At 41.8% G+C, this 26,900-nt stretch overlaps 1 protein-coding gene across 4 annotated transcripts in view; it reads right to left on the minus strand.

The window, feature by feature from the left end:
• SH3KBP1 (SH3 domain containing kinase binding protein 1) overlaps positions 1–26,900 on the minus strand; it is a 388,056-nt gene that overhangs the window by 68,601 nt on the left and 292,555 nt on the right. For all 4 annotated transcript variants that reach the window (XM_058292032.2, XM_058292030.2, XM_058292029.2 and 1 more), the window contains one exon: positions 20,993–21,100. In XM_058292032.2, the coding sequence (XP_058148015.1) occupies positions 20,993–21,100 (108 nt within the window). The remainder of the gene's footprint in view (positions 1–20,992; positions 21,101–26,900) is intronic.

Raw genomic sequence — 26,900 nt, forward strand, 5'->3', positions numbered from 1 at the left:
AAGCACACAAATATACACATCATGGGTGTCCTGGAAGAAGAAGAGAAAGGAAAAGGGGCAGAACATTTCCCAACTCTTATGAAAGACATAAATATACATGTCCAAGAAGTCCCATGTACTCCAAGCAGAATAAATCCTAATAGACCTACTCTGAGAAACATACCAATCAGAATGTCAAATGCCAAACACAGAGAATTCTGAAAGCAGCAAGCAAGAGAAAAGCAATTTGTCACACATAGGGATCCTCAATAAGACCAAGTGCCAATTTCTCATCAGAAACCATTGAGGTGAAAAGGCAGTGGTATGATTAATTCAAGGTAGTGAAAGAGAAAAACTGCCAGCTAAAAATTCTTTAGGTGGCAAAACTGTCTTTCAAAAATGAAGGAGAGTTTAAAATACACAGATAAACAAAAACTGAAAGAGTTAGTAAAAAGACTTGTCCTACAAGAATTACTAAAGGGAGTTCTGCAGGTTGAAAGGAAAAGACTGGAGAGAGTGGCTTGGAGTAGTGTGAAGAAGGAAGATGTTCAGTAAGGGTAACTAAAAGGGTAAATGCAAAACCCAATAGTACTGTATGCTCAATACACAATTCTACTCTTTAATTTCTATAAGAGTCAGAATATAATTCCTGATAATGGACATGTAACATATAAGTGATAAAGTAGGACAAAAAACCAACATAATAAGGGGAAACAGATGTGTATGCTATTGAAGCTAAATTGGTGTCTGTTCAAATTAGTAGGTTATAGATGAAGGCTGTGTAACATATGACATATAAAAACCAAAGGACAAAATGACTGAAATAAGTAATGCTTTTACAGTAGTCATGCTGAATGTTAATGGATTAAACTCCCCAATCAAAAGACAGATTGGCAGAATAGATTAAAAAAAATTATCCAACTATTTGTTGTTTATAAGAGACTCATCTAAGACCCAAACACAAATAGGTTGAAAGTGAAAGGATAGAAAAAGATACCCCATGCAAATAATAACCAAAGAAGAGCTGGGGTAGCTATACTAATATCAGACAAAATTGACTTTAAGTCAAAATGTGTTTAAGAGACAAAGAAGGACACTATATATTAATAAAAGGGGAAATCCACTGAGAAGAAAGAACAATCATAATATTTATGCATCTAACCATGGTGTCCCAAAATACACAAAGCAAACACTGGCAAAACTGAAGGGAGAAATAGACCCCTCTACAATGATAATCGGGGACTTCCATACACTACTCTCATCAATACATAGAACATCTAGACAGAAGATCAATAAGGAAACAAAGAACTGGACTAACATGATAAATGAACTAGACCTAACATTCAGAACATTGCACCCCCAAACAGCAGGATTCTTCTCAAGTGCACATGGATCATTCTTTAGGATAGACCACATGTTGGGTCACAAGACAAGGCTCAATTAAATTTAAAGAGATGGAAATTATACAAAGCATCTCCTATGACCATAATGGAGTGAAGCCTGAAATCAGTAACAGGCAAAGAACTGGAAAATTCACAAATATATGTAAGTTAAATAAGATACTTTTAAATAGGAATTCAAAGAAGAAATTAAAGGAAAATGAGTAAATATCTTGAGACTAAAGAGAACACAACATATCAAAACCTATGGGGTGCAACAAAGGCAGTGCTGAGAGGAAACTTTATAGCCCTAAATGCTTACTTTTTAAAAAGAAGAAAAAACTAGACAAATACCTAACTGCACATCTGGAGGAACTAGAAAAAGAGCAGCAAACTAAACTCAAAGCAAGCAGAAGGAAAGAAATAACCAACGTCAGAACAGAAATAAATGAAACTGAGAATAAAACAATAGAGAACATTACTAAAACCAAAAATTGGTTCTCTGAGAAGATCAATAAAATGGACAAACTCTTAGACTGATGGAGAAAAAAAAAGAGAAGACACAAATAACTAAAATCAGACATAAGGTGGGGAGAATTACTACTGACCAGAAATAAAAAAGGATAAGAGGATACTATGCACAACTGTATGCCAACAAATTTGATAACCTGGATAAAATGGACAAATTCCTAGAAACACATGAACAACTTACACTGACTCGAGAAGAAACAGAAGATCTCACTAGATCATTTACAAGTAAAGAGATTTAATCAGTCATCCAAAACCTCCCAGGACAAGATGGCTTCACAGTTGAATTCTACCAATCATTCCAAGAAGAAGGAATACCAATCCTACTCAAACTCCTCCAAAAACTTTTACAGGAGTGAATACTCCCTAACTTGTTCTATGAGGTCAACATCACCCTAATACCAAAGGCAGATAAAGATACTACAAGAAAAGAAAATTGTAGATGATTTTCTCTGATGGATATAGATGTAAAAATCCTCAACAAATTATGAAAAAGCATCACAAAATATTACTACTAACTGTAGTCCATAGCATGTTTGTATTGTAAGTTCACAATTTTTACAATACACTTAATGTTTATTTATGTTCATGTATGAATGATATACTTCAATAAAACTTTTTAAATGAAAAAAAAAAAGTCTCAACACAATACTTGAAAATCAGATCCAACAGCACATTTAAAGAATTATACACCACGACCAAGTGGGCTTTATCCGAGGCATGTATGAGTGGCTCAACATAATAAGAACAGCAGTTAGTGTAAAACACTACATTAAGAAAATGAAGGGGGAAAAAAACCACATGACCATCTCAATTGATGCAGAAAAGGCATTTCACAAAACCCAGCACCTTTCTTGATAAAAAATACTTAGAAAAATAAGAAGAGAAGGAAACTTCCTCAGAATGATAGAAAGCATATATGAAAACCCACAGCTAACGTCATACTCAGAGGTAGATGACTGAAAGCTTTCCCTCTAGGATCTGGAACAAGGCACGGATGCAGACTGTCACCAGTGTTATTCAACATTGTAGTGGAAGTTCTAGCCAGAAAAGTTAGGCAAGAAAAAGAAATAAAAGGCATCCAAATTGGAAAGGAAGAAATAAAACGTTCACTTTATGCTGATGACATGATCCTATACACAGAATGTCCTAAAAAATCTACAACAAAACTACTAGAACTATTAAATGAATTCAGTAAAGTGGCGGGATACAAGATAGACATGCAAAAATCAGTAGAGTTTCCATAAACTAGTAATGAATAATCTGAGGAAGGAATCAAGAGAAAGTTTTATTTACAATAGCAACTAAAAGAATCAAATATCCAGGAATAAATTTAACCAAGGATATAAAGGACTTGTACAGAGGAAAATACAAATCATAGAAGACCTAAATAAATGGAGGGACATTCTTTTTTTTTGTTTTGTTTCTTTTTTTTTAAAGATTTATTTTTATTTATTTAATTCCCCTCCCCTCCCCCGGTTGTCTGTTTTCTGTGTCTTTTTGCTGCGTCTTGTTTCTTTGTCCGCTTCTGTTGTTGACAGCGGCACGGGAAGTGTGGGCGGCGCCATTCCTCAGCAGGCTGCTCCCTCCTTCGCGCTGGGCGGCTCTCCTTATGGGTGCACTCCTTGCGCGTGGGGCTCCCCTACGCGGGGGACACCCCTGTGTGGCAGGGCACTCCTTGCGCGCATCAGCACTGCGCATGGGCCAGCTCCACACGGGTCAAGGAGGCCTGGGGCTTGAACCGCGGACCTCCCATGTGGTAGACGGACGCCCTAACCACTGGGCCAAAGTCCGTTTCCGTGAAGGGACATTCTGTACTCATGGATTGGAAGACTAAATATCATTAAGATAATAATACTACCTAAAATGATTTATAGATTCAATGCAATCCCATTCAAAATTTCAACAGCCTACTTTGCAGAAATGGAAAAGTCAATTATCAAATTTATTTGGAAGGGTAAGAGGCTCCAAACAGCCAAAACCATCTTGAAAAAGAACAAAGTTGGAGGACTTACACTTCCTGAATTTAAAGCTTATTATAAAACCACAGTGGTCAAAATAGCATGGTACTGGTACAAGGACAGATACATAAATCAATGGAATCAAATTGAGAGTTCAGAACTAGACTCTCGCATCTATGGCCAATTGGTTTTTTAATCTTTTTTTTTTTATCCTCCCCCCCCCCGCCCCCACTGAGATAGCTCCCTTGTCCGTCTGCTCATTGCCTGATTGTCTTCTTTAGGAGGCACTGGGAACTGAACCTGCGACTTCTCATGTAGGAGGCGAGTACCCAACTGCTTGAACCACTTCTGCTTCTTGCTGGTTGCCTAGTCTGCTGGTTGCGGTGGTTGCAGCGTCTGCTTGTTGTAGCATCTGCTGGTTACAGCATCTGCTTATTGTGGCACCTGCTGGTTGCCATGTCTGCTCATTGCAGTGGTTGCAGCCTCTGCTGGTTTTGGCTCTGCTCATCTTTAGGAGGCAGACACCCAAATGCTTGAGCCCCATCTGCTCTCCCTATTGCCAGTTGATTTTTGACAAGCCTGCCAAGTCCACTCAACTGACTACAAAGAATAGTCTCTTCAACAAATGGTGCTTAGAGAACTGGATATCCATATGCAAAAGAATGAAAAAGGACCACTGTCTCACACCATATACAAAAATTAACTCAAAATAGACCAAAGACCTAAATATAATAGCCAGGTGTATAAAACTCCTAGAACAAAATGTAGGGAAACAGCTTTAGGATCTTGTGTTAGGCAAAGATTTCTTAGACTTGACAACCATAGCATAAATGATGAAAGAAAAAATAGGTAAATGACACCTCCTCAAAATTAAAAACTTTTGTGCAAAGGACTTTGTCACAGAAGTGAAATGACAACTAACTCAATGAGAGAAAAGATTTAGAAACCACATATACAATAAGCATTTAGTATCCAGAATATACAAAGAAATTTTACTCAGCCATCAAAAGACAAACAACCCAATTTTTAAAAATGGGCAAAAGACTTGAATAGGCATTTCTCCAAAGAAAATATACAAATGGCTAAAAAGCACATGAAAAGATGTTCAACAATACTAGCTATTAGGGAAATGCAAATCAAAACCATGAGATATAATTTCACACACTAGAATGGCTATTAAAAATCAGAACATTACAAGTGTTGGGGAGGATGTGGAGAAATAAGAACACTTATTCATTGCTAGTAGGAATGTAAAATGGTACAGTCGCTGGGGAAGACAGTTTGGCAGTTCCTCAGGAAGCTAAATATAGAATTACCATATGACCCGGCAATCCCGCTACTAGGTATATACCCAGAAGAAATGAAAGCAGGGACTCAGATATTTGTACACTGATGTTCATAGTGGCATTATGCACAATTGCCAAAAGATGGAAGCAACACAAGCGTCCATCAGCCAATGGATGGATAAACAAACTGTGGTGTATACATACAATGGAATAATATTCAGCCATAAAAAGGAATAAAGTCCTGATGCATGTGATAACATGGATGTACCGTGAGGACATTACACTGAGTGAAATAAGCTAGGCACAAAAAGACAAATATTGTATGATCTCACTAATTATAATAAGCAAACTCACAGAGTTAGAATCTAGAATATAGGTTATCAGGGTATAGGTTGGGGCAGAGATTGGGAGTTCATGCTTAATTTGTACAGAATTTCTATTTAGTTTGATTGTAAAGCTTTAGAAATGGATGATGGTGATGGTAGCACATTATGAGTATAATTAACAGCACTGAATTATGTATGTGAATGTGGTTGAAAGAGGAAGTTTTGGATCGTGTATGTTACTAGAATGAAAGTTAGAAGATAAATCCTGGGACTGTACAACACTGTGAACACTGTTGTGGATGTTGGACTGGGTTAATATTAGAAGTATAAGGATGTTCTTTCATGAATTATAACAAATACACTAATATGACACTAATACAAGGTGTTAATAACAGGGTGGCATATAGAAAAAAGACACCTAATGTAAACTATGGGCCATAGTTAATAGTACTATTTTAATATCCTTTCATCAATTATAACAAAGGTAGCACAATAATGCGAAGTGTCAACAAAAGGGGAGTGTATGGGTACGTTGTATTCTTTTTATAATTTTACTGTAAACCTAAAAGTTCTCTAACGAACAAGCAAAGAGGACTTTAGAGCTCTAAGTGACCAAAGGGGTCCCTTTTACAGCTGAGAAAACTAAGGTCCAGACAAGTTGTGTCAATAGCTAGTTGGAAGCAAAACTGAGTCTAGAACTCACATCTCATAATGTTCGCATTGTATCAATTCATTACAAACCAACCAACATGAAAATGTTCGTAACAAAATATAGAGGGAGAATGAGCCAACATTTTCTGATTTCCTGGGAGAGTAGGATGTCTTCCTCAGTCTTCAGGCATGCAGGAACATATGCCCACGTGCGTGTGCATGTCTCTCTCTGTGTGTGTTTATGCACAGAATTGCCAGCTTAGACGGAGATGCAAATACAGTCCTTCAAAGGATATATTAAGGCTACATTTGATTTCTTCCCATTACTAACAGGAAGGAAATAAATCTGCATTTTCTAGAGCAAGGACAGCAGGAAGGCACGTTTTGCTTTCCGCTGAAGGATTTCAGGACCGATTCTGTTCTGTTTGGCAAGTTTGGCCAGTCTCGAGTAGAAGCGCTTGTTAGCTGGCTTGAGTGTTCTCCCTGGCAGGAATTTTAACTTGCAACTTTGCCTTCAGAGCTCTGGCCCTAGAGATGAGATTTGCTGAACGCAACCAGTGGGGTGTAGCCCTGGTGGCTGGGTACCCTTTAGGGGTGCTTTGTTTGAGGAATATTGTAGCATTCCTCAAACAAAGCATGACTCACCCCTTTTCTCCATCCACCCCACTCTGGAGGGGATGCTTCATCTCTGTGCCCAGACCCCACATCTGGACGGAAGGACCTGGGAAGGGGAATCTGACAAGGGGTCTGGCTTCCCCCTTCTCCGCCCTCCACTTTCTCCTCTTTTGCACTAGTACAAGACATCAGCATCGAACGATCAGAGGACAAGTGCTTCCTGAGTGTCAAGCACATACCATGCACCATGTAGGAGCAGCTCGGGACCCAGTCTCTGCTTTCCAAGAGATTACAGCTCAGGTGGAGCCATGAGAAAGGATCCCTTAAGGTAAGGGTCTATTCAATGAGGTGCTCCAGTGGGAGAGGACAAACCGCAAGTACCAACGTAGAAAGGAGAAGGAGTGCCACGCAGGCCACTTCTGGGAAGCCCTGTTTGGGGCACAGCCAACAGGCCAGACTTAGGCCGCGTTTACGCCGGGATACCCATCCCTCTGTGCGTGTAAAACCACATGTACAACTAAAGGTACATGATGTATGCAAATTCTTTTCATCATGCTGCTTTGTGGAGACACATAGTCATTTTTAGGAGACTACAAAAGGGAAATAGTTTAACTTCTTGGGACTCTTCAGAAATTAGAAAGAAAAGAGTGGTTCTAAAAGGTTTCTGCTTCACAAGGCACATTGATGGACATACAACTAGGAGCAAAACAGTTTCTGCCTAAGGACAGACTTTATAAACCAGGTTGTCAAATTTTGGGGGCCTCTTAAGGACTTGAAAAAGAGTCAAACCAGCAACATTCACCCACAGTGGGTGACAGTCATGGCACAGAGTCAATCAAGAGATCTTCTCTGTAAAAGTTTGGAACAACTGCAGCTCCTGCTGAGTGAGCCAGAGTGATCTGAAGAGGCTGGATCAGCACATGATTGTAACCAAGAAAGCACGAAACCTAATCGATTGTATTATAATATGTCTAGAGGTAGATGGTGAGCAGGAAGGGTCCAGTTAGGAAAGAATTCAGAAACCAACGGAGAGATGCCGAGGCTAATGGTACAGTGCTCTTCCAAGCATCACCTGGGCCTAGTGGAATTCAACCTGCAGCCCCCTTGGCAAACCTTTGCCTCTTGTAGGTGAGGAGGCCTCAAGCTCTAGCCGAGAAGACATTTCTCAGGAGTGACTAACATTTCTGGTTTTGATTCCTTGCGCTCCCAGTCAGCATCAGATAAACGTGTTTTCCAGAGGAATCTGGCTTCTAAGGAACAGGCCTACAGAGAGCAGATGCCCAGGGCAGGCAGACCCATGCATTCCAGGCTGGCTGCAATTAGTAAGCTGGCAGGAGGATACCCGGGTAAGTCTCTGTGATCTGGCAAGGGAGAGCCTGCATCTTGGCCATGAGACATCTTCCAGGACAGGTTTCCAAGTCCCTTAGGCTGAGAGACAGATCCACCACGGTGGAGAGTTCACTAGGGAACACCTGTGGGGCCCTTCGCAATGTCCCGTTCCTGACATTGCACAAACCCTGAAGAGCCCTCCAATAAATGCATGCTACAACTTTAACGCTTTCTTCCAATGATCTGCAGAACTGGAGCCTGAGACTTTCTTAAAGGTCTAGCACTATCTTTCACAATACCTATTTTAATTTTGTATAATGACAGCAAGAGGTTGTGTCTGCTGTTCTTTAGAGTCCAAGTTCCCTGTTATCCTGCAGTAGTTATGACAGAGCATGCACACTGCTTCATTAAAGCTCTCAGAATATTTAATCTTTGGATTTGGCTATTCGATTTCACTGTCAAGGCTCAAAATTAAAAAGACAGCCACTGAATCTAGTTACTCTCATAAATAGCTCACATGATTGCTCTAAAATATGCACCAAGGGAAAAAAAAGGTACTCTTGGGGAAAGTCTTGAGCAAAAGTCCCCCAAGGAGTTTGTCCTTCTAGTGGGAGAGAATCTACTGAGCAGTCTCTGGAAGAGTGATGGCTAGGAATTCCAAAATGCCTTGTGACCACCTGAATCCATGCCCCAGTGGAAAACACGCCACGCCAGCCTCTTCAGAGTGCTTTGCAGCCGACGACTGAATTCAGGTCTGTGGTTGAATAAATGCCGTTTGCTGCTCTCTACCCTAATCATCACAGAATGGCTTCTTTTCTCGGTAAGTGATTAGAACCCCAGCTATTGGCAAGACAAGATGACATCTGCCTGAAACCGGTGGCAGAAAAATGTTTCAGATTCTGTCACTCACCCAGTGACTTCATGTTAATGATTCTGATCATCTTCACACCCTCAACTTGGCACACGCCAGACCCGTCTCCAGTCACATGGTCGCCAGCCCACCAATACTCGGGGTGTAGCAATAAAGGCTTGTATAATATAACAACCAATGCAAAGCTGGCTGGCTGACTTTGTAGGCTAGAGGGGATAAACAAGGATGTAATACTTTAAATTCTCTAAAAGCGAAATTGCTGCATTATAATTCAGGGGTTCTTAACCAGGGATCCATGGGCTTGAATTGAAATTTAAAAAAAAAACATTATTCTTGTGGGGACGTACTGGTATGGGTGTGTTATATTTATTAAATAGCACACAGTATAGTGTGGACGTAGGGGTCCATGGTTTTCACCTGACTGGCCAAGGGTTCCAGAGAACAAAAAAGGTTAAGAATCCCTGCATGATATGATTACTTTTCAGCTGTTACTATTATTTCCCTAAAATTGGTTTTTCTGCTTCATATGGCCAAGATTAAAAGACCTATCAAAGAGGTGGCAGATGCTTGTCTGGGGTTGGGAAGATGCCCCGAAGAGTGTACATGTGCCAATGAACAAGCCAAGATGTGTCTGCTCAACACTGACCACTTCACTCTCCCAGCAGAAGTAGATCTTATGTAGAAGAGCAGAACTTCTAGGAAAGTGCACCATGGGGTCTCTCTCACCTGTGTGAATTTATTGCTCCACTAAGAAATGACTAGGAACTAGAAGGCAGGATGCTATCAGGTAGGCAACCACAGGCTTTGTACATTTGTTAAATGAATGATCCAGATTTTACCTAAGCCTTCGAAAAAAGTGTATTGCCTCAATCAGAACCATTAAGAAGGCAAAGGTCTAGTACAGGGGTTCTTAGCAAGGGGTCAATAAGCTTGAATTGAAATTTAAAAACCACATTATTCTTTTTTTTTTTAAGATTTATTTTTTATTTATTTCTCTCCCCTTCCCCCCATCCCCAGTTGTCTGCTCTCTGTGTCTATTCACTGTGCATTCTTCTGTGACCGTTTCTATCCTTATCAGTGGCACTGGGAATCTGTGTGTTTTTTTGTTGTGTCGTCTTGTTGCGTCAGCTACTCCATGTGTGCGGCGCCACTCCTGGCCAGGCTGCACTTTCTTTCACGCTGGGCAGCTCTCCTTATGGGGCGCACTCCGTGCGCATGGGGCTCCCCCACGCGGGGGACACCCTTGTGTGGCAGGGCACTCCTTGCACGCATCAGCACTGTGCATGGGCCAGCTCCACATGGGTCAAGGAGGCCCGGGGTTTGAACCATGGACCTCCCATGTGGTAGACGGACGTCCTAACCACTGGGCCAAGTCTGCTTCCTGAAACCACATTATTCTTGTGGGGACATGTTAGTATGGGTGGGATATATTTATTAAATAACACACAGTATAGTGCGGGCTTAGTAAGGGGTCCATGGTTTTCACCTGATTGGCAAAGGGGTCTGTGGAATAAAACAGGTTAAGGACCCCTGGTCTAGTAGGACAGCATGCCTGCTAAGATTCCTTGGCCAAAGGGAGAGGGGTCGCCATGAAAGTCTTGGTGTCAAAATGCTTGAGGACATAACTACCCTCACCAGCTGCACAAAGACGAGTGAGAAGGGTGAAACAGGCAGTCTGGAGCAAGGGAGAAAGGGCAAGAAATAGATGAAAAAAGAGCTGAAAAATGTCAGATTAGCATGAAGATTATACCATTCTGTGTTCACTTATCTCTACATATGTATTTTATAAGTCACTGGACTTCTTTTTAATGGGTGTCCAAAGTTCTTAGATGCATTTGGATCCCCAGTGAAGCTCACCAAGACACCCAGATACTGTGTTGATAGGACCATCTGACTGGAAGCACAAGTAACCAGAGTCAGCCCTCCGTCATTCCTTTAGTTTCAGCTGGAGCCCTTCCAGAGGCCCAGTAATGGTGATAATAAAGATCGCAGTGCTTAACATGTATGGGATGCTAACTCCCAGGTACTGTGCTAAGGAATTTATATGCATCATCTCAGTTAAATCTTCTCAACAACTTTACAAGGTAGGTACAATTTTTCTCATAATTTTGTGGATGGGAATACTGAAGCTTAGAGACATTCAGTAACTTGAACTTGGTCATAGAACAAGCGACAGAGCCAGGATTTGAGCCCAGGTGTGTCTGATGCCACAGCCTGAGGTCACAATCATTCTATTCTATAAATGCTTGCTACACTTATGCCTACGTCCTGTTGTTTCTAAACATTTAATATCTACTCACTAAGTATTTAGTGCCTTTGTCTCAGCAATTAATTCTGTCAACTGACAATCACCATTGCATTGTGATCAGTAAAAATGGTTTTCAAGTGATTTTCTCTGCTCTGTGAATTTATTCCCCTCCTAAATAATGGTTGGCAACTGGAATGTGGGATTATTGTCACTTAAACCAGTGCTTCTCAAACTGTAATGTGGCAACAGATCACCTGAGGGTCTTGATCTGGGGTGGGGTCTGAGCACTTCTAACAAGCTCCTAGGTGATGTGGATGCTGCTGGTTCATGGACCACACTTTTAAGTATCAAGGATCTAGAATACTAGGACGCAAAATTCAGATTCTTGGCACCTCAGACTCAGATTCCAAGAACGAACAAGTGTGGAAGAGACTATCCTTCAGCCAAACAATACAGGAAATTAAGCTATCAAAAAGTTTAAAAGGAGGGGAAGCGAGGCTGGTCAGAAATCATAGGGATGGTAGGGAGTGGCTTCTTTCCACCCAGGTCAGATTGCTACCCTGGCCTAGGCTCCAGCCCTGACTCCGACAGGGAGGAAGCTGTGGGGACCTGCACCAGCCTCTCCAGGCAACTGCAGCTGCTTTCGGCCTACATGGACTAGACTGTTGGACATGCCTGTGGCTCTGTCCCTGCCTCTGCCAGGGCAGGAGGAGGGGCAGCATTCCCTCAGCCTCTCTAGGCAACTGCAGTCACTTTCAGCCTGCATGGACAAGACTGCGGCATGCACCTGAGGTGCCATTCCCTGCCCCTGTCAGGGGAAGATGGGAGCTGGTGCTTTGTCAGTTTATCTGAGCAACTGCCATCAGTTTTGGTTAGTGTGAGTTATCTTACTGCCTATACCTGTGGTTGCATCCCCACCCCAGGCAGGGGAGGAAGGGGTATGGACCTTCATCAGGCACTCTGGGAAACTACAGATGGTCTTGTCCTGCATGGCTTGGATTACTGCAAGTGGCTGCAGCTCTGTCCCTGGCAGGGGAGAAGGATGGGAGAGTTTCATCAGTTCCTGGGGCAACGCAGGCAGCTTCAGCATCCATGGCTCCTACATGGCTCCTACTCTGCCCCCAGCAAGGGAGAAAGGGCAAGAAACAGATGAAAAAGAGCTGAATAATTTCAAATTTGCTAAACCCAAGCCACTATAAAGTTCCAAAATAAGTTGAACCAGTTATCAAAGAGGGGCTGTAGAATAAAGCCAATCAGATAGAAAGCCTTAGGCTAAAGAGAAACTGAGTCCAAAATAAATACATCTAGTAAATCAGATGCCAAGACACCAACAAATCATACAAAGAAACAGGAAGGTATGGCCTAGTCAAAAGAACAAATTAAACCTCCAGATGACATAAAGGAGTTGAAAAAACTAATCACAGATGTTCAAGCAAATCTCCTTAATAAATTCAATGAGACGGCTAAAGAGATTAAGGATATTAAGAGGACATTGGGTGAGCACAAAGAAGAATCTGAAAATATACATAGAAGAATAGGTTTTATGAACAGCACAATAAATAAAATGAAAAGTACACTGGGGGTATATAACAGCATATTTCAAGAGGCAGAAGAAAGGATCAGTGAGTTTGAAGACAGGGCCTCTGGAAGCAAACATACAAAAGAACAGATAAAGACTAGACAAAATTGAACAGGGTCTCAAGAAACTAAATGACAGCAGGAGATGAGCAAACATATATGTCATGGGTGTTTCAGAAGGGGAAGAGAAGGGAAAAGGGGCAGAAGGAATATTTGAGGAAATAATGGTAGAAAAGGACATAGATACCCATGTCGAAGAAGCACAACATACTCCTTTCAGAATAAATCTGAATAGACCTACTCTGAGACACACACTAATCAGAATGTCAAATGTCAAAGATAAAGAGAGAATTCTGAAAGCAGCAAGAGAAAAGTGATTCATCACATACAAGGGATGCTCAATAAGATTAAATGCTGATTTCTCATCAGAAACCATGGAGGCAAGAAGGCAGTGGTTTGATATATTTAAGATACTGCAAGCAAAAAACTTTCAGCCAAGAATCTTATATATGACAAGACTATCTTTCAAAAATGAGGGCAAGTTTAGAATATTCGCAAATAAACAAACTGAAATAGTTTGTAACCAAGAGACCGGCTCTACAGGGAATACTAAAGGGAGTATGAAAAGAAAAGACAAGAGAGAGAGGCTTGGAAGAGAGTCCAGCAAAGAAGATTATCAGCAAAAGTAACCAACAGTGTAAAAAGACTGGTGAAAGTAAGACATGACAGATAAACCCAAAGCTCAAAATGGGTGAAATGTAATAACTTTGAATATTAATGGAATAAACTCCCCAATCAAAACACACAGATTGGTGGAATAGATAAGAAAATATCAGCCATCTATTTGCTATCTACAAGAGACTCACTCACCTTATATCCAAGGATACCAATAGATTGAAAGTGAGGGGCTGGAAAAATATATTACACTCATGTAGTAAGGGAAAAAAAAGCTGAAGTAACTATACTTATTTTGAATGACAAAGGCTTTAAAAGCAAAAGGCAAAGCTGTTATTAGAGACAAGGAAGGACATTATATATTAATTAAAGGGGCAGTTTGCCGCAAAGAAATAACAATCATAGATGTATAGGCACTTAACCAGGATACCCCAGATTACATGAGGCAAACACTGGGAAAACAGAAAGGAGAAATAGATGTCTCTGCAATAATAGTTGGAGACTTCAATACACCACTCTCAGCAATGGATAGAACATCTGGGCAGAAAATCAATAAAGAAACATCTTGAAGAATATAATAAAGGAAATGAACCTAACAGACATATACAGAACATTGCGCCCCAAAACAGTAGGATATACATTCTTCTCAAGGGCTCATGGCTCTTTCTCCAGGAGAAACCACATGTTGGGTCATAAAATGGATTTCAATAAAATTAAGAAGATTGAAATTATAAGAAGGACTTTTTCTGATTATAATGGAATGAATCTGGAAATCAATAATGAAGAGAAAAAGGGAAAACTCACAAATATATGGAGATTAAACAACAGACTCTTAATCAGTGGGTCAAAGAAGAACACAACATATCAAAACCTATGAGATACAGTGAAGGCAGTGCTGAGAGGGAAATTTACAGGCCTAAATCTTACTTTAAAAAAGAAGAACTAAAATCAAAGACCTAACACTACACAGCTGGGGGAACTAGAAAAAAAAAAGCAAACTACTCCCAAAGCAAGCAGAAGGAATGAAATAACAAAGATCAGAGCAGAAATAAATGAAATTTAGAACAAAAAGCAAGAGAAAATTAACAAAACCAAAAGTTGGTTCTTCAAGAAGATCAACACAATTGACAAACCCTTAGCTAAATTGACAAAGAAAAAAAGAGAGAAGATGCAAATAAATAAAATCAGAAATGAAAACGGGGACATTACTACTGACACCACAGGAAAAAAAGCTCATCAGAGGATTCTATGAACAACTGTACACCAACCAACTAGACAGTGTAGATGAAATGGACAAATTCCTATGAACATATTAACAACCTATAATAACCCTAGAAGAAAATAGAAGACCTCAATGAACTAATCACAAGCAAAGAGACTCTAACCGTCATCAAAGGACTCCCCAAATGAAAAGCCCTCAACCAAATGGCTTCACAGGTGAATTCTACCAAGCATTCAAAGAAAGATTTAATACCGATTTTACTCAAACTCTTCCAAAAAAATTAAACAGGAAGAACACTACCAAACTCATTCTATGAAGCCAACATCATCCTAATACCAAAGCCAGATAAAGAAATTATGAAAAAAGAAAATTATAGACCTATTTCCTCAATGAATACAGATGCCAAAATCCTCAACAAAACGCTTGCTAATCGAACCTAACAATGTGTCAAAAGAATGAGTCATCATGATCAAGTGGGTTTTATACCAGGCCTGCAAAGGTGGTTCAACACAAGAAAATCAATTGGGGTAGGGAAACGGACTTTGGCCCAGTGGTTAGGGCGTCCGTCTACCACATGGGAGGTCCGCGGTTCAAACCCCGGGCCTCCTTGACCCGTGTGGAGCTGGCCCATGCGCAGTGCTGATGTGTGCAAGGAGTGCCCTGCCACACAGGGGTGTCCCCTGCGTGCCACGCGCAAGTAGTGCACCCATAGGGAGAGCCGCCCAGCGTGAAGGAGGGAGCAGCCTGCCGAGGAATGGCGCCGCCCACACTTCCCATGCCGCTGACGACAACAGAAGCGGACAAAGAAACAAGACGCAGCAAAAAGACACAGAAAACAGACAATCGGGGGAGGGGAGGGGAATTAAATAAATAAAAAAATAAATCTTTAAAAAAAAAAAAGAAAATCAATTGGGGTAATACCTCACATGAGTAACTTGAAGAAGAAAAATCCCATGATCTTCTCTATTAATGCAGAAAGGACATTTTACAAAATACAGCATCCTTTCTTGATTAAAAAACACTCAAAAAGACAGGAATTGAAGGAAACTTTCTCAACAGGATAAAGGGCATATAAGAAAAACCCATAGCTAACATTGTACTTGATGGTGAAAGACTGAAATCTTTCCTATTGAGATTGGAAACAAGACAAGGATGCCCACTGTCACCACCGTTGTTCAAAATAGTGCTAGCTGTTCTAGACAGAGCAATCGTGCAAGAAGGGGAAAGAAAAGACATCCAAACAGGAAAGGAACAAGTAAAACTTCTGCTATTCACAGATGATATGATCCTATACCTAGCAAGTCCTGAAAAATCTACAACAAAGCTTCTAGAGCTAATAAATGAGTTCAGCAGAGAAGGATACAAGATTAATAAGCAAAAATCAATAGTGTTTCTATCCAGTAGTAACGAGCAATCTGAGGAAGAAACCAGGAAAAAAATTCCATTTACAATAGTGACTAAAAGAATAAAATATTTAGGAATAAACTTAACCAGGGACATAAAGGACCTGTATTCAGAAGACTACAATGTACTGCTAGAAGAAATCAAAGATGACCTAAATAAACAGAAGAACATTCTGTGTTCATAGATTGGAAGACTAAATATCATTAAGATGCCAATTCCGGGAAGCAGACTTGGCCCAGTGGTTAGGGCGTCCGTCTACCATATGGGAGGTCCGCGGTTCAAACCCCGGGCCTCCTTGACCCATGTGGAGCTGGCAGTGCTGTGCTGTGCAAGTGCTGATGCGTGCAAGGAGTGCCCTGCCACACATGGGTGTCCCTGTGTAGGGGAGCCCACGCGCAAGGAGTGTGCCCTGTACGGAGAGCTGCTCAGCGCGAAAGAAAGTGCAGCCTGCCCAAGAATGGTGCCACTCACATGGAGAGCTGACACAGCAAGATGATGCAACAAAAAGAAACACAGATTCCCGTGCCACTGACAACAACAGAAACAGACAAAGAAGAACACGCAGCAAATAGACACCGAGAACAGACAACTGGGGCGGGGGGTGGGGGGGAAGGAGAGAGAAATAAATAAATAAATCTTAACAACAACAAAAAAGATGCCAATTCTACCCAAATTGATATACAGATGCAATGCAATCCTCAAAAAAATTCCAACAGCCTTTCTTTAAAGAAATAAGTGGAAAAACCAATTAGCAAATTTATTTGGAATAGCCAGATACCTCTTAAAAGGAAGAACAATGCTGGAGGATTCTCACTTCCGGACTTTAAATCATATTACTAGCTACAGTGGTAAAAACAGCATTGTACTGGCATAAAGGTAGACACATAGACCAAAGGAACTGGTCATTTGGAAACAGATCCTCACATTCATAGTCAAGACATTTTTGAGAAGGCTGTCAAGCCCACCAAGCTGGGTCAGAACAGTCTATTCAACAAATGGTGCCAGGAGAACTGGATATGCATAGCTAGAAGAAAGAAAGAGGATCCCTATCTCACACCTTACACAAAAATTAACTCAAAATGGATCAAAGACCTAAATGTTGAAGCTAGAACCATAAAACTCCTAAAAGAAAATATAGGAAAACATCTTCAAGACCTGGTAGTAGGTGGTGGTTTCTTAAACTTTACACCCAAAGCACGACAACAAAAGAAAAAATGGATAAATGGGATCTCCTCAAATTTAAATACTTTTGTGAATCAAGGTGCTTTGTCAAAAAGGTGAAAAGGCAGCCCACGCACTGGGAGAAAATAATTAGAAACCACATGTCCAATAAGGTTTGATTTCTATGCTATATAAAGAGATCATACAACTCAATAATAGAGGGCAAGCAATCCAATTTAAAAACGGGCAAAAGACAGACATTTTTCCAAAAAGTAAATACAAATGGCCAAAAAGTACATGAAAAAATGTTCAATATCACTAGCTATTAGGGAAATGCAAATCACAACTACAATGAGATATATCTCACACCTCACAGACTGGCCATTATTTGAAAAACAGAAAACAAGTGCTGAAGAGGATGTGGAGAAATAGGAACACTCCTTCACTATTGGTGGGATGTAGAGTGGTGCAGCCTCTGTGGAAGAGAGTTTGGCAGTTCTTCAACAAGTTAAATATAGATCTGCTGTATGATCTGGCAATCCTTCTACTAGAAATCCATCCAGAATAACTGAAAACAGGGACAAGAACAGACATCTGCACACCGATGTTCACAGCGGCATTATTCACAATTGCCAAAAGATGGAAAAAACCCAAGTGTCCATCAACCAATGAATGGATAAACAAAATGTGAAGTAACGATGGAATACTATGCTGCTGTAAGAAGAAATGAAACTGGGACACATTTGACAACATGGATGAACCTTGAGGACACTATGTAGAGTGAAATAAAGCAGATACAAAGGGACAAATATTGTATGGTCTCACTAATATGAACTAAATATGAAGAATAAACACGCGGAGTTAAAACCTAGAATATAGGTTACTAGGAGATAGGATGAGGGCTGAGAAGGGATGCTGATGCTTAATATATGTGGAAGTTTTAGTTAGCTTTTTGTAAAAGTATGGAAATGGATAGAGCTGATGTACACACACAGTGAGTCTAACTAACACAGCTGGTTCATAAATGGGATTGTGGTTGCAAGGGGAAGTTTAGGGATATAAATCTTTGGAAATGAATAGAATGGTGAGAGCATACCATGGTGCTTGTAACCAGCAGTGCTATTGTATGGGTATGAGAGTGGTTGAAAGAGAAAGTCTAAGGTCATGTATATTACTAGAAGGAAAGCTAAAAACCGTAATATGGGACTGTATAAGATACTAAACCTTGTATGAAACACGAATATGGGGGGTATTGCATATAAGACTGTTTTTAACAAAATATAAATACAAATATACTAGAGAGAAGGAAAAAAGAATAGCATCTATGTATGGCAGGCGAGGCATAGAGAGGATAAGAGGTGATGAGTATTGTTTGTTTGTTTTTTGTTTACTATTATTATTGGAATAATGAAAGTGCTCTGGGAGTGACTGTGGTGATGAATGCACAAACGTGATTACACCAAATACCAGTGATTGTACTCTTTGGATGGATTTATGCTTTATTAATATGTATCAATAAAATTGGAAAAAAAAGTTTAAAAAGTATAGCAAAAAAAAATGCCAAGTGAAAGAAAGCTAAGAATAATCTAGGATCTAAGCCCCCACTTGACATAGATGTGCAATGGACACAACAAATCCAATGTCCACAGAGAAAATGTGGAATGGGTGTGGGAAGGGTAGCCATGGTGGCTGCTGGGTTTGGGGAATGGGAGGAAGAGATGAGATGTGGAGGTATTTTCGGGACGAGGAGATGTCCTGGGTGGTGCTTCACGGACAATTACGGGACATTGTAGATCCCCCCAGGGCCCACTGGATGGAACATGGGAGAGTGTGGACTATGATGTGGACCATTGACTAGGGGTGCAGTGATGCTCAGAGATGTACTTACCAGGTGCAATGGATGTGTCACAATGATGGGAGAGAGTGTTGCTGTGGGGGGAGTGGGGGGTGGGGGCGGTGGGGTTGAATGGGACCTCATATTTTTTTAATGTAATTTTTAAAAAATAAATAAATAATTAAAAAAAAAAAGAATAATCTAGGGACTGAATAACATAATGAACCTGGTGGTGGATGAGGATTGGGGTTAATACAAACACAAGAATGTTCTTCTATGAACTAGAACAAATGTATGTCACTATTACGAGGTGGTAAGACTATGATGATGCATGGGAAAAATACAATTAATGTAACTTATGGACTAGAGTTAACAGCAGTATTGTAATATTCTTCCATCAGTGTCAAAGAAGGTATATTATCAATGCTAAGGGCCAATAATAGGGAGCATGGGAATTTTTCTTTTGGACTAAGGAAAACGTTAAATAATGTACTGAGTCGATGACTGCACAACTCTGTGATGAGAGCGAGTACTACTGAGTGTACACTCTGGATGGATTGTACGAGGCATGGGACTATATAACACAGCGAACCATGTGGTGGAAGATGGACTGGTTAAAGGTACAAATGAGAGTGTTCTCTCATGATGATAATAAATGGACAATACTGATACATGGTGCTAATAATAGGGAGGTGTATGGAAAAAATATACCAAATGTAAGCTATGGACCATGGCTAGTAGTGATATTTTGATGATGTTCTTTCCAAATCTGTAAGAAAAGTAACAAAACAATGCAAGGTGTTGGTGGAACGGTGATGGATGGGAATTCTAAACATTGTGCATGATCATTTTGTAAGCTCAACTACTGTAATAAAAAAATACATTTAAAAAAGCCTCAAAGTTGTGGATTTAGACTTCGAACCAATCTAACAATCTATAGGGCATCATCTCGGTGGGGACAGACACCACCGAGCTTCTTGAACAGTTACGTCAGTCCACCTAAGCAGTGTGCACACACACATTAGATGCTAGTTTAATATCCCTGGCAACCAATCCACCAGCACTGTAGCTATCCTCCCCGCACCTCAGCTCTCTGGAAATGTCGATGCCTCAAGACTTGTGTTCAGCACAGTCCACTTAAAGAGCCCCCATGGGCACAGAGAGGGCCCAGGTCAGGAAGGGTGAGCAGAAGTCATGCGAAAGCCTGACCAAATAGCTCTGAGGTGCAGACCTGGGTGGATATGTCCAAATGCCTGCCCCCTTACACTGTGACAGGAGTCTAAGTTTTCAGCGTTTCATGTTACACTGTGGATAAGGAGACCACTGCGCCTGGAGTTAGGCAAACAACTGGCTCATTTAAAGAAAGGTATCATTAAATGGGTTCCTGCAAAGGATGAGAAAGATCAGAGACATGTGTATGTATACATGTATATATATATGTGCATATACATATACCTATATATATAAACCTAAATACATATGTGTGTGTGTGCATGAAAGATGTGAGCTCTTAGCCTCACAATGTGCTTTTCAGGCACTTTAATAATACTGGTATTTCACCACCACCAAGGACTCAGGTAGTCCACTGACTAAATGGGGAAGCCAAGGGTTCTGGCAGCTTATGTGGGTGCTTAAATGTGCCAGCTATAGCACTGAGGGCTTCACACACGTTATTTTGTTTATTCATGCGACAATTCTCAAACAGAGATCACGGTCACCAGCTGACAGATGAGGAAACCAAGGCCCAAGGAGGTTAATGGACTTGTCCACAGTCATGTGTTGGGTAGAGTGCAAAGGAGGTCTCAGGACTTGAGTCCATCGAACTTGAATGCCAGCGCTCTTAAGCATTACACCAAACTTCCCCACCCTGCATCCCCGGCTCTGGCACGGGAGCTGCCATTCTGACAATATGTAGAGCACTGAGATCAAAACCACGAACACTTACATTTCCTTCCTTTTCAAAGTCCGGTGGAAGTAACTTCACAAAATTATCAGGGAATACTCCTCGTCTGCCATTGAGCTCTCCTTCCCACCAGCCCACATCGATGCAGTCCTGGGAAAGAAGAGAGCAGATGGTGAGAATGAGGGGCAAGCGCCTTCCAGAAAGCTCTGGCATCCCTTTCCAAGAGAATGGAGGCCCTTACCTTATGGCCAATATCAATGCAACAATGGTTACTAAGTGTAAGTCAGCATAAACCCCAAAGTCAGATGGGTGAACAAAAGCTTAAGTGTGCTAGAGCTAGTCGTTGGCACTCAAAACCAAATGCTGCTCTTATTTTTAAATTTTTTTTCAGGAGAAAAATTCCATTTACTAATTATTTTTCCTCTCTTAATTTTTAAAAAAATGTTACATTCAAAAAATATAAGAGGTCCCCATATACCCTCCCACCCCCCTCACCCCACTCCTCCCACATCAACCACCTCTTTCATCATCATGGCACATTCATTGCATTTGGTGAACACATTTTGGGGCACTGCTGCACCACATGGAGAATGGTTTACATCATAGTGTACACTCTCCCCCAGTCCACCCAGTGGGCCATGGCAGGACATACAATGTCCAGCATCTGTCCCTGCAGCACCACCCAGGACAACTCCAAGTCCCAAAAATGCCCCCACATCACACCTCTTCTTCCCTCTCCCTGCCCTCAGCAGCTACCGTGGCCACTTTCTCCATATCAATCCAAAGGCTGCTTTTAGATATCCTGAATCAATAAGGTGTTTTTTTTTTTTAAGATGGAAGGATGTGTATTTTCTTAGTTTTAATACGTTTTACTGAAATAAAATAATTGAATTGAATCGACTCAATGTAGTTTAGAAAATACCACTAGCGCAAATGTCCTCTTTGATTAGTCTGCCGCAAAGCTTGTCAAAATTAAGAAGGGCTTTGCGACAGGCAGGCGTAAGAAAAATCACACTTCACACAAGCTCATTAATGCACTGCTCTCCTTCACCTTCTCCTTTCAATTCAAAGTGGATGGGGCACAGTCGCCAGCCTGAAGAGCCCTTCCCCCACCTTACGGAGCTCAACGTTGGCTTATGGAATGAGTGAATACATCTATTCATTCTTCCAACCCGTTGCCCTGTGAATAATCCTTATCCTGTTCATTCATTTGCCAAGCATTTCTTGAGAGCCTACTCTGTGCCGGGCGCCCAGCCAGGTGCTAGGCAGAGTGCCGCAAAGAAAACCTTTGCAGGGCTTCCATCCGGGCCTACGGGCCTCTGGTTCTCATGCCACAGAATCATTCCTATGTTTTCCCCTTTTCAATTGGTTGCAAGTGCTATCTGTTTGACTTTTATAACCTACCTTGCACTTGTCCTCCTCTGGGGCCAATTCCACTTCTACCAGCTGATCCAGGACTTGCCTGGTCTACTGCAGACCTGCTCGCCTAGGCATCTTTCTGCCTAGTGTATATGGACAATGCACATGCCACTGTCAAGCACGGCGTCTTTAAGTAAAAAAATCTGACCCTCCCACGTGTGATCAAAAGCTTTCAGCTGAAGCACAAAAGCTAAGCCTTTTCCCATGCTGCTGGTAACCCAGAGGCCCTTTAAAGTCCCATCTGGAGCAAGAAGAGATCCAGGAAGCAAGGTGATGGTGCTGAGGGTCCATGGAGAGGCGCTGACCATCCTCCACACACCCGACGGCTTGGGCTGCGGCCAGGAGGACACAAGCATCAGGCGCCGGAGGGCCTGGCCATGGGCCCCTGGAGGGGCTGGCACACAGGGCTCACTTGTTGCTGTGCTGCATCGTAAATTCCAGCAACTTGAGGAACACATGGGTCTTGTTCACCATTCTACCTCTAGCACATGTGCAATGCCCAATATAATATTTGTGGCGTCAATGAGAACTCTTTCTAACCCTGAGTTCTATCATCTTCTGCAGCCCAGTACTTTGATGACAACAGGACAAACTAGCCTCTTTCTACCCTAACTCATGGGGATTCTACATAAGTTAATATAAATGCCACCTCAGGTGAAGAGGTAAATGGTTACCACTTCCCTCTCTCTCTGCACTATCTGTTACAAGGACCAACTGGCTCCTGAGAATGCAGAGTTTGGAAAGCGGTCCTTAATCATAGGCTGTAAATTCTAGTCCAGGCAATAACAAAAAAGGGAAGACACTGCAAGCATCAAGTTCAGATTTACTCAGAACAGAACAAGGTTCAAAGAACCGCTAACATGACAGAACGCCGATCTTTCTTGGAAAAAGATGTTGAGAAATCCAGGAAAATACTCTGGTCCTGTCCGTGTCTTCTGCCCTCCCCCAATCAATCTAGCACCAGTCCCCAACAGAAGAGATTCAAACATGGGGGTGGGGTGCGAGATTTTATGGCTTCTAGGTTCTTCTGACCACGAGATATTACAAATGTCATAAAAAATACCAGAAAAACTTGTGAAGGAGGTTGGGATGTCTTTATTCCTCATCTGTAGGAATTAAGTCTCTCAATCCAGAAGGCTTTGCTTCCCGGGAAATGCCTGGCACAATTTTTACTCCTCTTTTTCCTTGATGTGTCCTCATCTATAAACCCAACTTAAAATTCACCTTTACTTTTTTAATTATTTTTTTTTAATTTTTAAAGATGCTGTAGATTACATAAATGTTACATTAAAAATATAGGGGATTCCTCTATGCCTCACCCCCTCTTAGGGAGGTGACTGTGATAAACATTTTTATCTTTTCTCCACCACTCAGTACTGTATTAATTTACACTTCATGATATTCAATTCAACACACATCTATTAAATGCAAAATATAAATTTAAGTTCCTCCTGTAGCACTGAACATTTAAAAATGTAAAGAGCATGGTCCCTACCTCCAGGGAGCTTAGAGATTTATGTGAAAGGCAAACATATTTTGGTAACAGTGACCAACTAAGTTCTCTGGTATCAGAGGACAGAGCCACTAACGCTTTTTAAATACTCTTACGTCTTTTCCTGTGCAAGGGGTTTGCTTATTTGAGGACTGGACTTCCTTCCGCATTCATTTAAGATTGTCTGATACAGAACTATGCCCACAAAAGACACTCAAATATTGTTTAGTGATGAATTTCTTTCAAATGCTTGCTTTCAAATTTTCTCAATGTAGCAAATTCATGCTTCACCTTAGCATTAAGCAAGCAGTGACCCAAGAACCAGTGAATTGAAGCCTTTTTGCTTCGTGTGTATGAAAAACAAGAAAATTTTAATAAGCAAAAGCATAGCCACAATAACTTTAGAACTAACCCGGGGGGGGGGGGGGGAGTGCATAATGACATTATACGGTGGTTTCTGGCTTGAATGGCTCAGCCATACTCTGCTGTTTGAGGAAAACAGGAGCAGTGCTAATCATCTCATAATTCAAAGCGAGAGAAAGAAAGCCTGAAGGGAGAGCACAATATGTCTAATTGTTCAGACTGGTGTGAGAATAAACACCAGGCCCATGGATGAAACAAGTGCATTCAAAAAAGTCATGCGGCCAGTATGACTTAGAATACTAAAAGAAATGAAAAAAATGGAGCCTGCTGCAGGACCCAAAATGGCTAAGGGGTCAGGATACCTGGAGTAGGATGGTGATTTACAGAGGACCTAGGCATTTTTTTTCCTCCAGCAATAGAAGCTAATTTAAGGAAAACAAGAATAATTTTGACAGCAAAATGAGAAGTGAAAATGAGACCTCTTCAACACACCAGAAAAAAGAACTGCCCTTTTGATGGCAGAGATGAAAACCATTCATATGAAGGCTGTGCTTCCAGAAGTGTAAAATAGCATGAATTCAATTTATTTATTGAGGACCCAAAATGTGCAGGATTGCAGCAGAAGCCAGGAGAACAAAGAAAATCATCACATCTTCATAGGGCTTGCAAGCTCACAGCCTGGTGGGACAGGCAGCTACTATGAATCAAGATGCCAGAAATCCAGGCAACCTGGAAGGACAGATTGCAGGCAAGATACAGAGGCAAGGAGAAAGGTCAAGGGCAGGATCACTGGGAGTGGAGGAACAGAAGGGGGAGAGAGGAACAGGTATGGTTATGGAAGATAACATTCAAGAACTGGAGCTCAGAGCTAAGGTACTGCTTGGCTCCAAGAGGCCCCCAACCAACAGTGCTGTGAGGCAAGATGGCACCTATGAGAGATGAATAGGTTGGAAAGACTGGTGGTTAAAGACATGGGAGACCAGAATGTCATCATGGTGTAAGTGGATGCCCCCAAGGGGGGTGGCAGGAGGTAGGTGAAGGCAAGAGGACAAGCAGGAGCTGAAATCACTGGGGAGAGAGGCAGTGTGGTCAAGATACTGGAAGATTTTAGGGTGACCATGTAATTTATTTCCCAACCTGTGCACTATTAATAATTATATGATTGCAGGTGTAACCCAAAATCATGGTCACCCTAGTTAATTTTTGGATTCCAGAAAGGAGAAGGAAAGGATTAGGCATTAGCATGGAGACCAACGCTTGTGGAGAAAAGATGATCAGAAATAAGCTCTATTTTCATGAAGGACCTTATCAAGAGTCGAGAGTATGGAAAGAAATCATATTTCTGACATACATTTGTTTACGCTTCTATGGTCATGCCTGGAAAGACCCCAGGTGGTTTCTCTGTGCCTCATAACCAGGCAGATGGAGTGAAACAGATTTTTCCTTATGAAACGCAAATGTTTTTCCATGAGGGATGAATAAACGGGGCTTTAGGTGTGCTGAAGTCCAAGCTCTACTTTTTGCACTATCGTGGTTATTTGCTCTGCTAGCATACCACTCAGGACAGAGGACTCACTGTCACCAGGTAGCCCATTCCTTCATTTGCATGACATGGGTAGGTGGAACTCAGTGAGGCAGCAGAGGACAAACTTGGCTGGTGGATGCTTAAGCGGTTCACGCATGTGGAAAACTTCCTGGGTCTCAGTTTCCTGAGTGAGTTGTAGAGAGCAACCCAAATGCCTGTTGTTACCATCATTAGTAGAGCAATTACACGGACTGCACTCAGAGTCTCTGAAGAGGAGCATGGCCACGGAAGTATCATTTTCCTCCCACACATTCGTCATGTGACTCAGTGCCAGTCGGGACAGATGAGTCACTCCCATTCCCGGTTGCCTCTGGTGAAACCAACTGGCAGCAGTTCACACATTTGGAGGGAGACTGAGGGGAGGGACGCCAAGGCCGCGTGGTGTGACTGAGGCGGGGAGGCCTTGTCCAGACCTCCACATCATGCCCTGGTCCCTCGAGCCTGCCAGAGTGGCCCTGGGGCACCTAGTGGAAGTGCTCCGGTGAGCCACACAGCTGTGGCACCATGGGCGAGCTAGAGTGACCCCCTGATGTATGACCTGTTGGCACAGAGAGGACCATGTGAGCTGGAAGGCCCCAGTGGGCACCTGTGTGTCTACCTCTAGTCCAGGCACTTCAGATCTTTGGAAAACTTGCCACCCAGCTTTTAAATCGGTTAAAAGAATGAGCCACATTCTTCTCTCAGGTTCAGTTTCGTCAAGAGTACAAAGCAATGTATTAGACCAGTGGTTCTCAATTGCCGCACGTTTACTATCACCTGGGGAACGGTTCCAAGAGCCCTATGCCTAGGCCACAGCCCAGACCAATTAAATCACCATTTCTAGGGATGGGACCAGGAAATCGGGGCTTTTTAAAGGTCCCTAGGGGGTACCAATGTGCAGGTTGAGAATCACTGATTTAGACCAGTGCTTCTCAAACTGGAAAGTGCATACCATGGACCCGGGGATCTTGTTAAAATGCCCACTCGGATCAGCAGGTCGGGGGAGGGACTGAGACCCTGCATTTCCAAGGTGCTCCCAGGGGGTGTCCATGCTGCTGGTCCAGGGGGCCGCACTTTGAGGAGCAAGGTTCTAGGAAATGGTAAGCTCCTTG

Source organism: Dasypus novemcinctus, chromosome X, assembly GCF_030445035.2.
Source record: "Dasypus novemcinctus isolate mDasNov1 chromosome X, mDasNov1.1.hap2, whole genome shotgun sequence".
Lineage (NCBI taxonomy): Eukaryota > Metazoa > Chordata > Mammalia > Cingulata > Dasypodidae > Dasypus > Dasypus novemcinctus.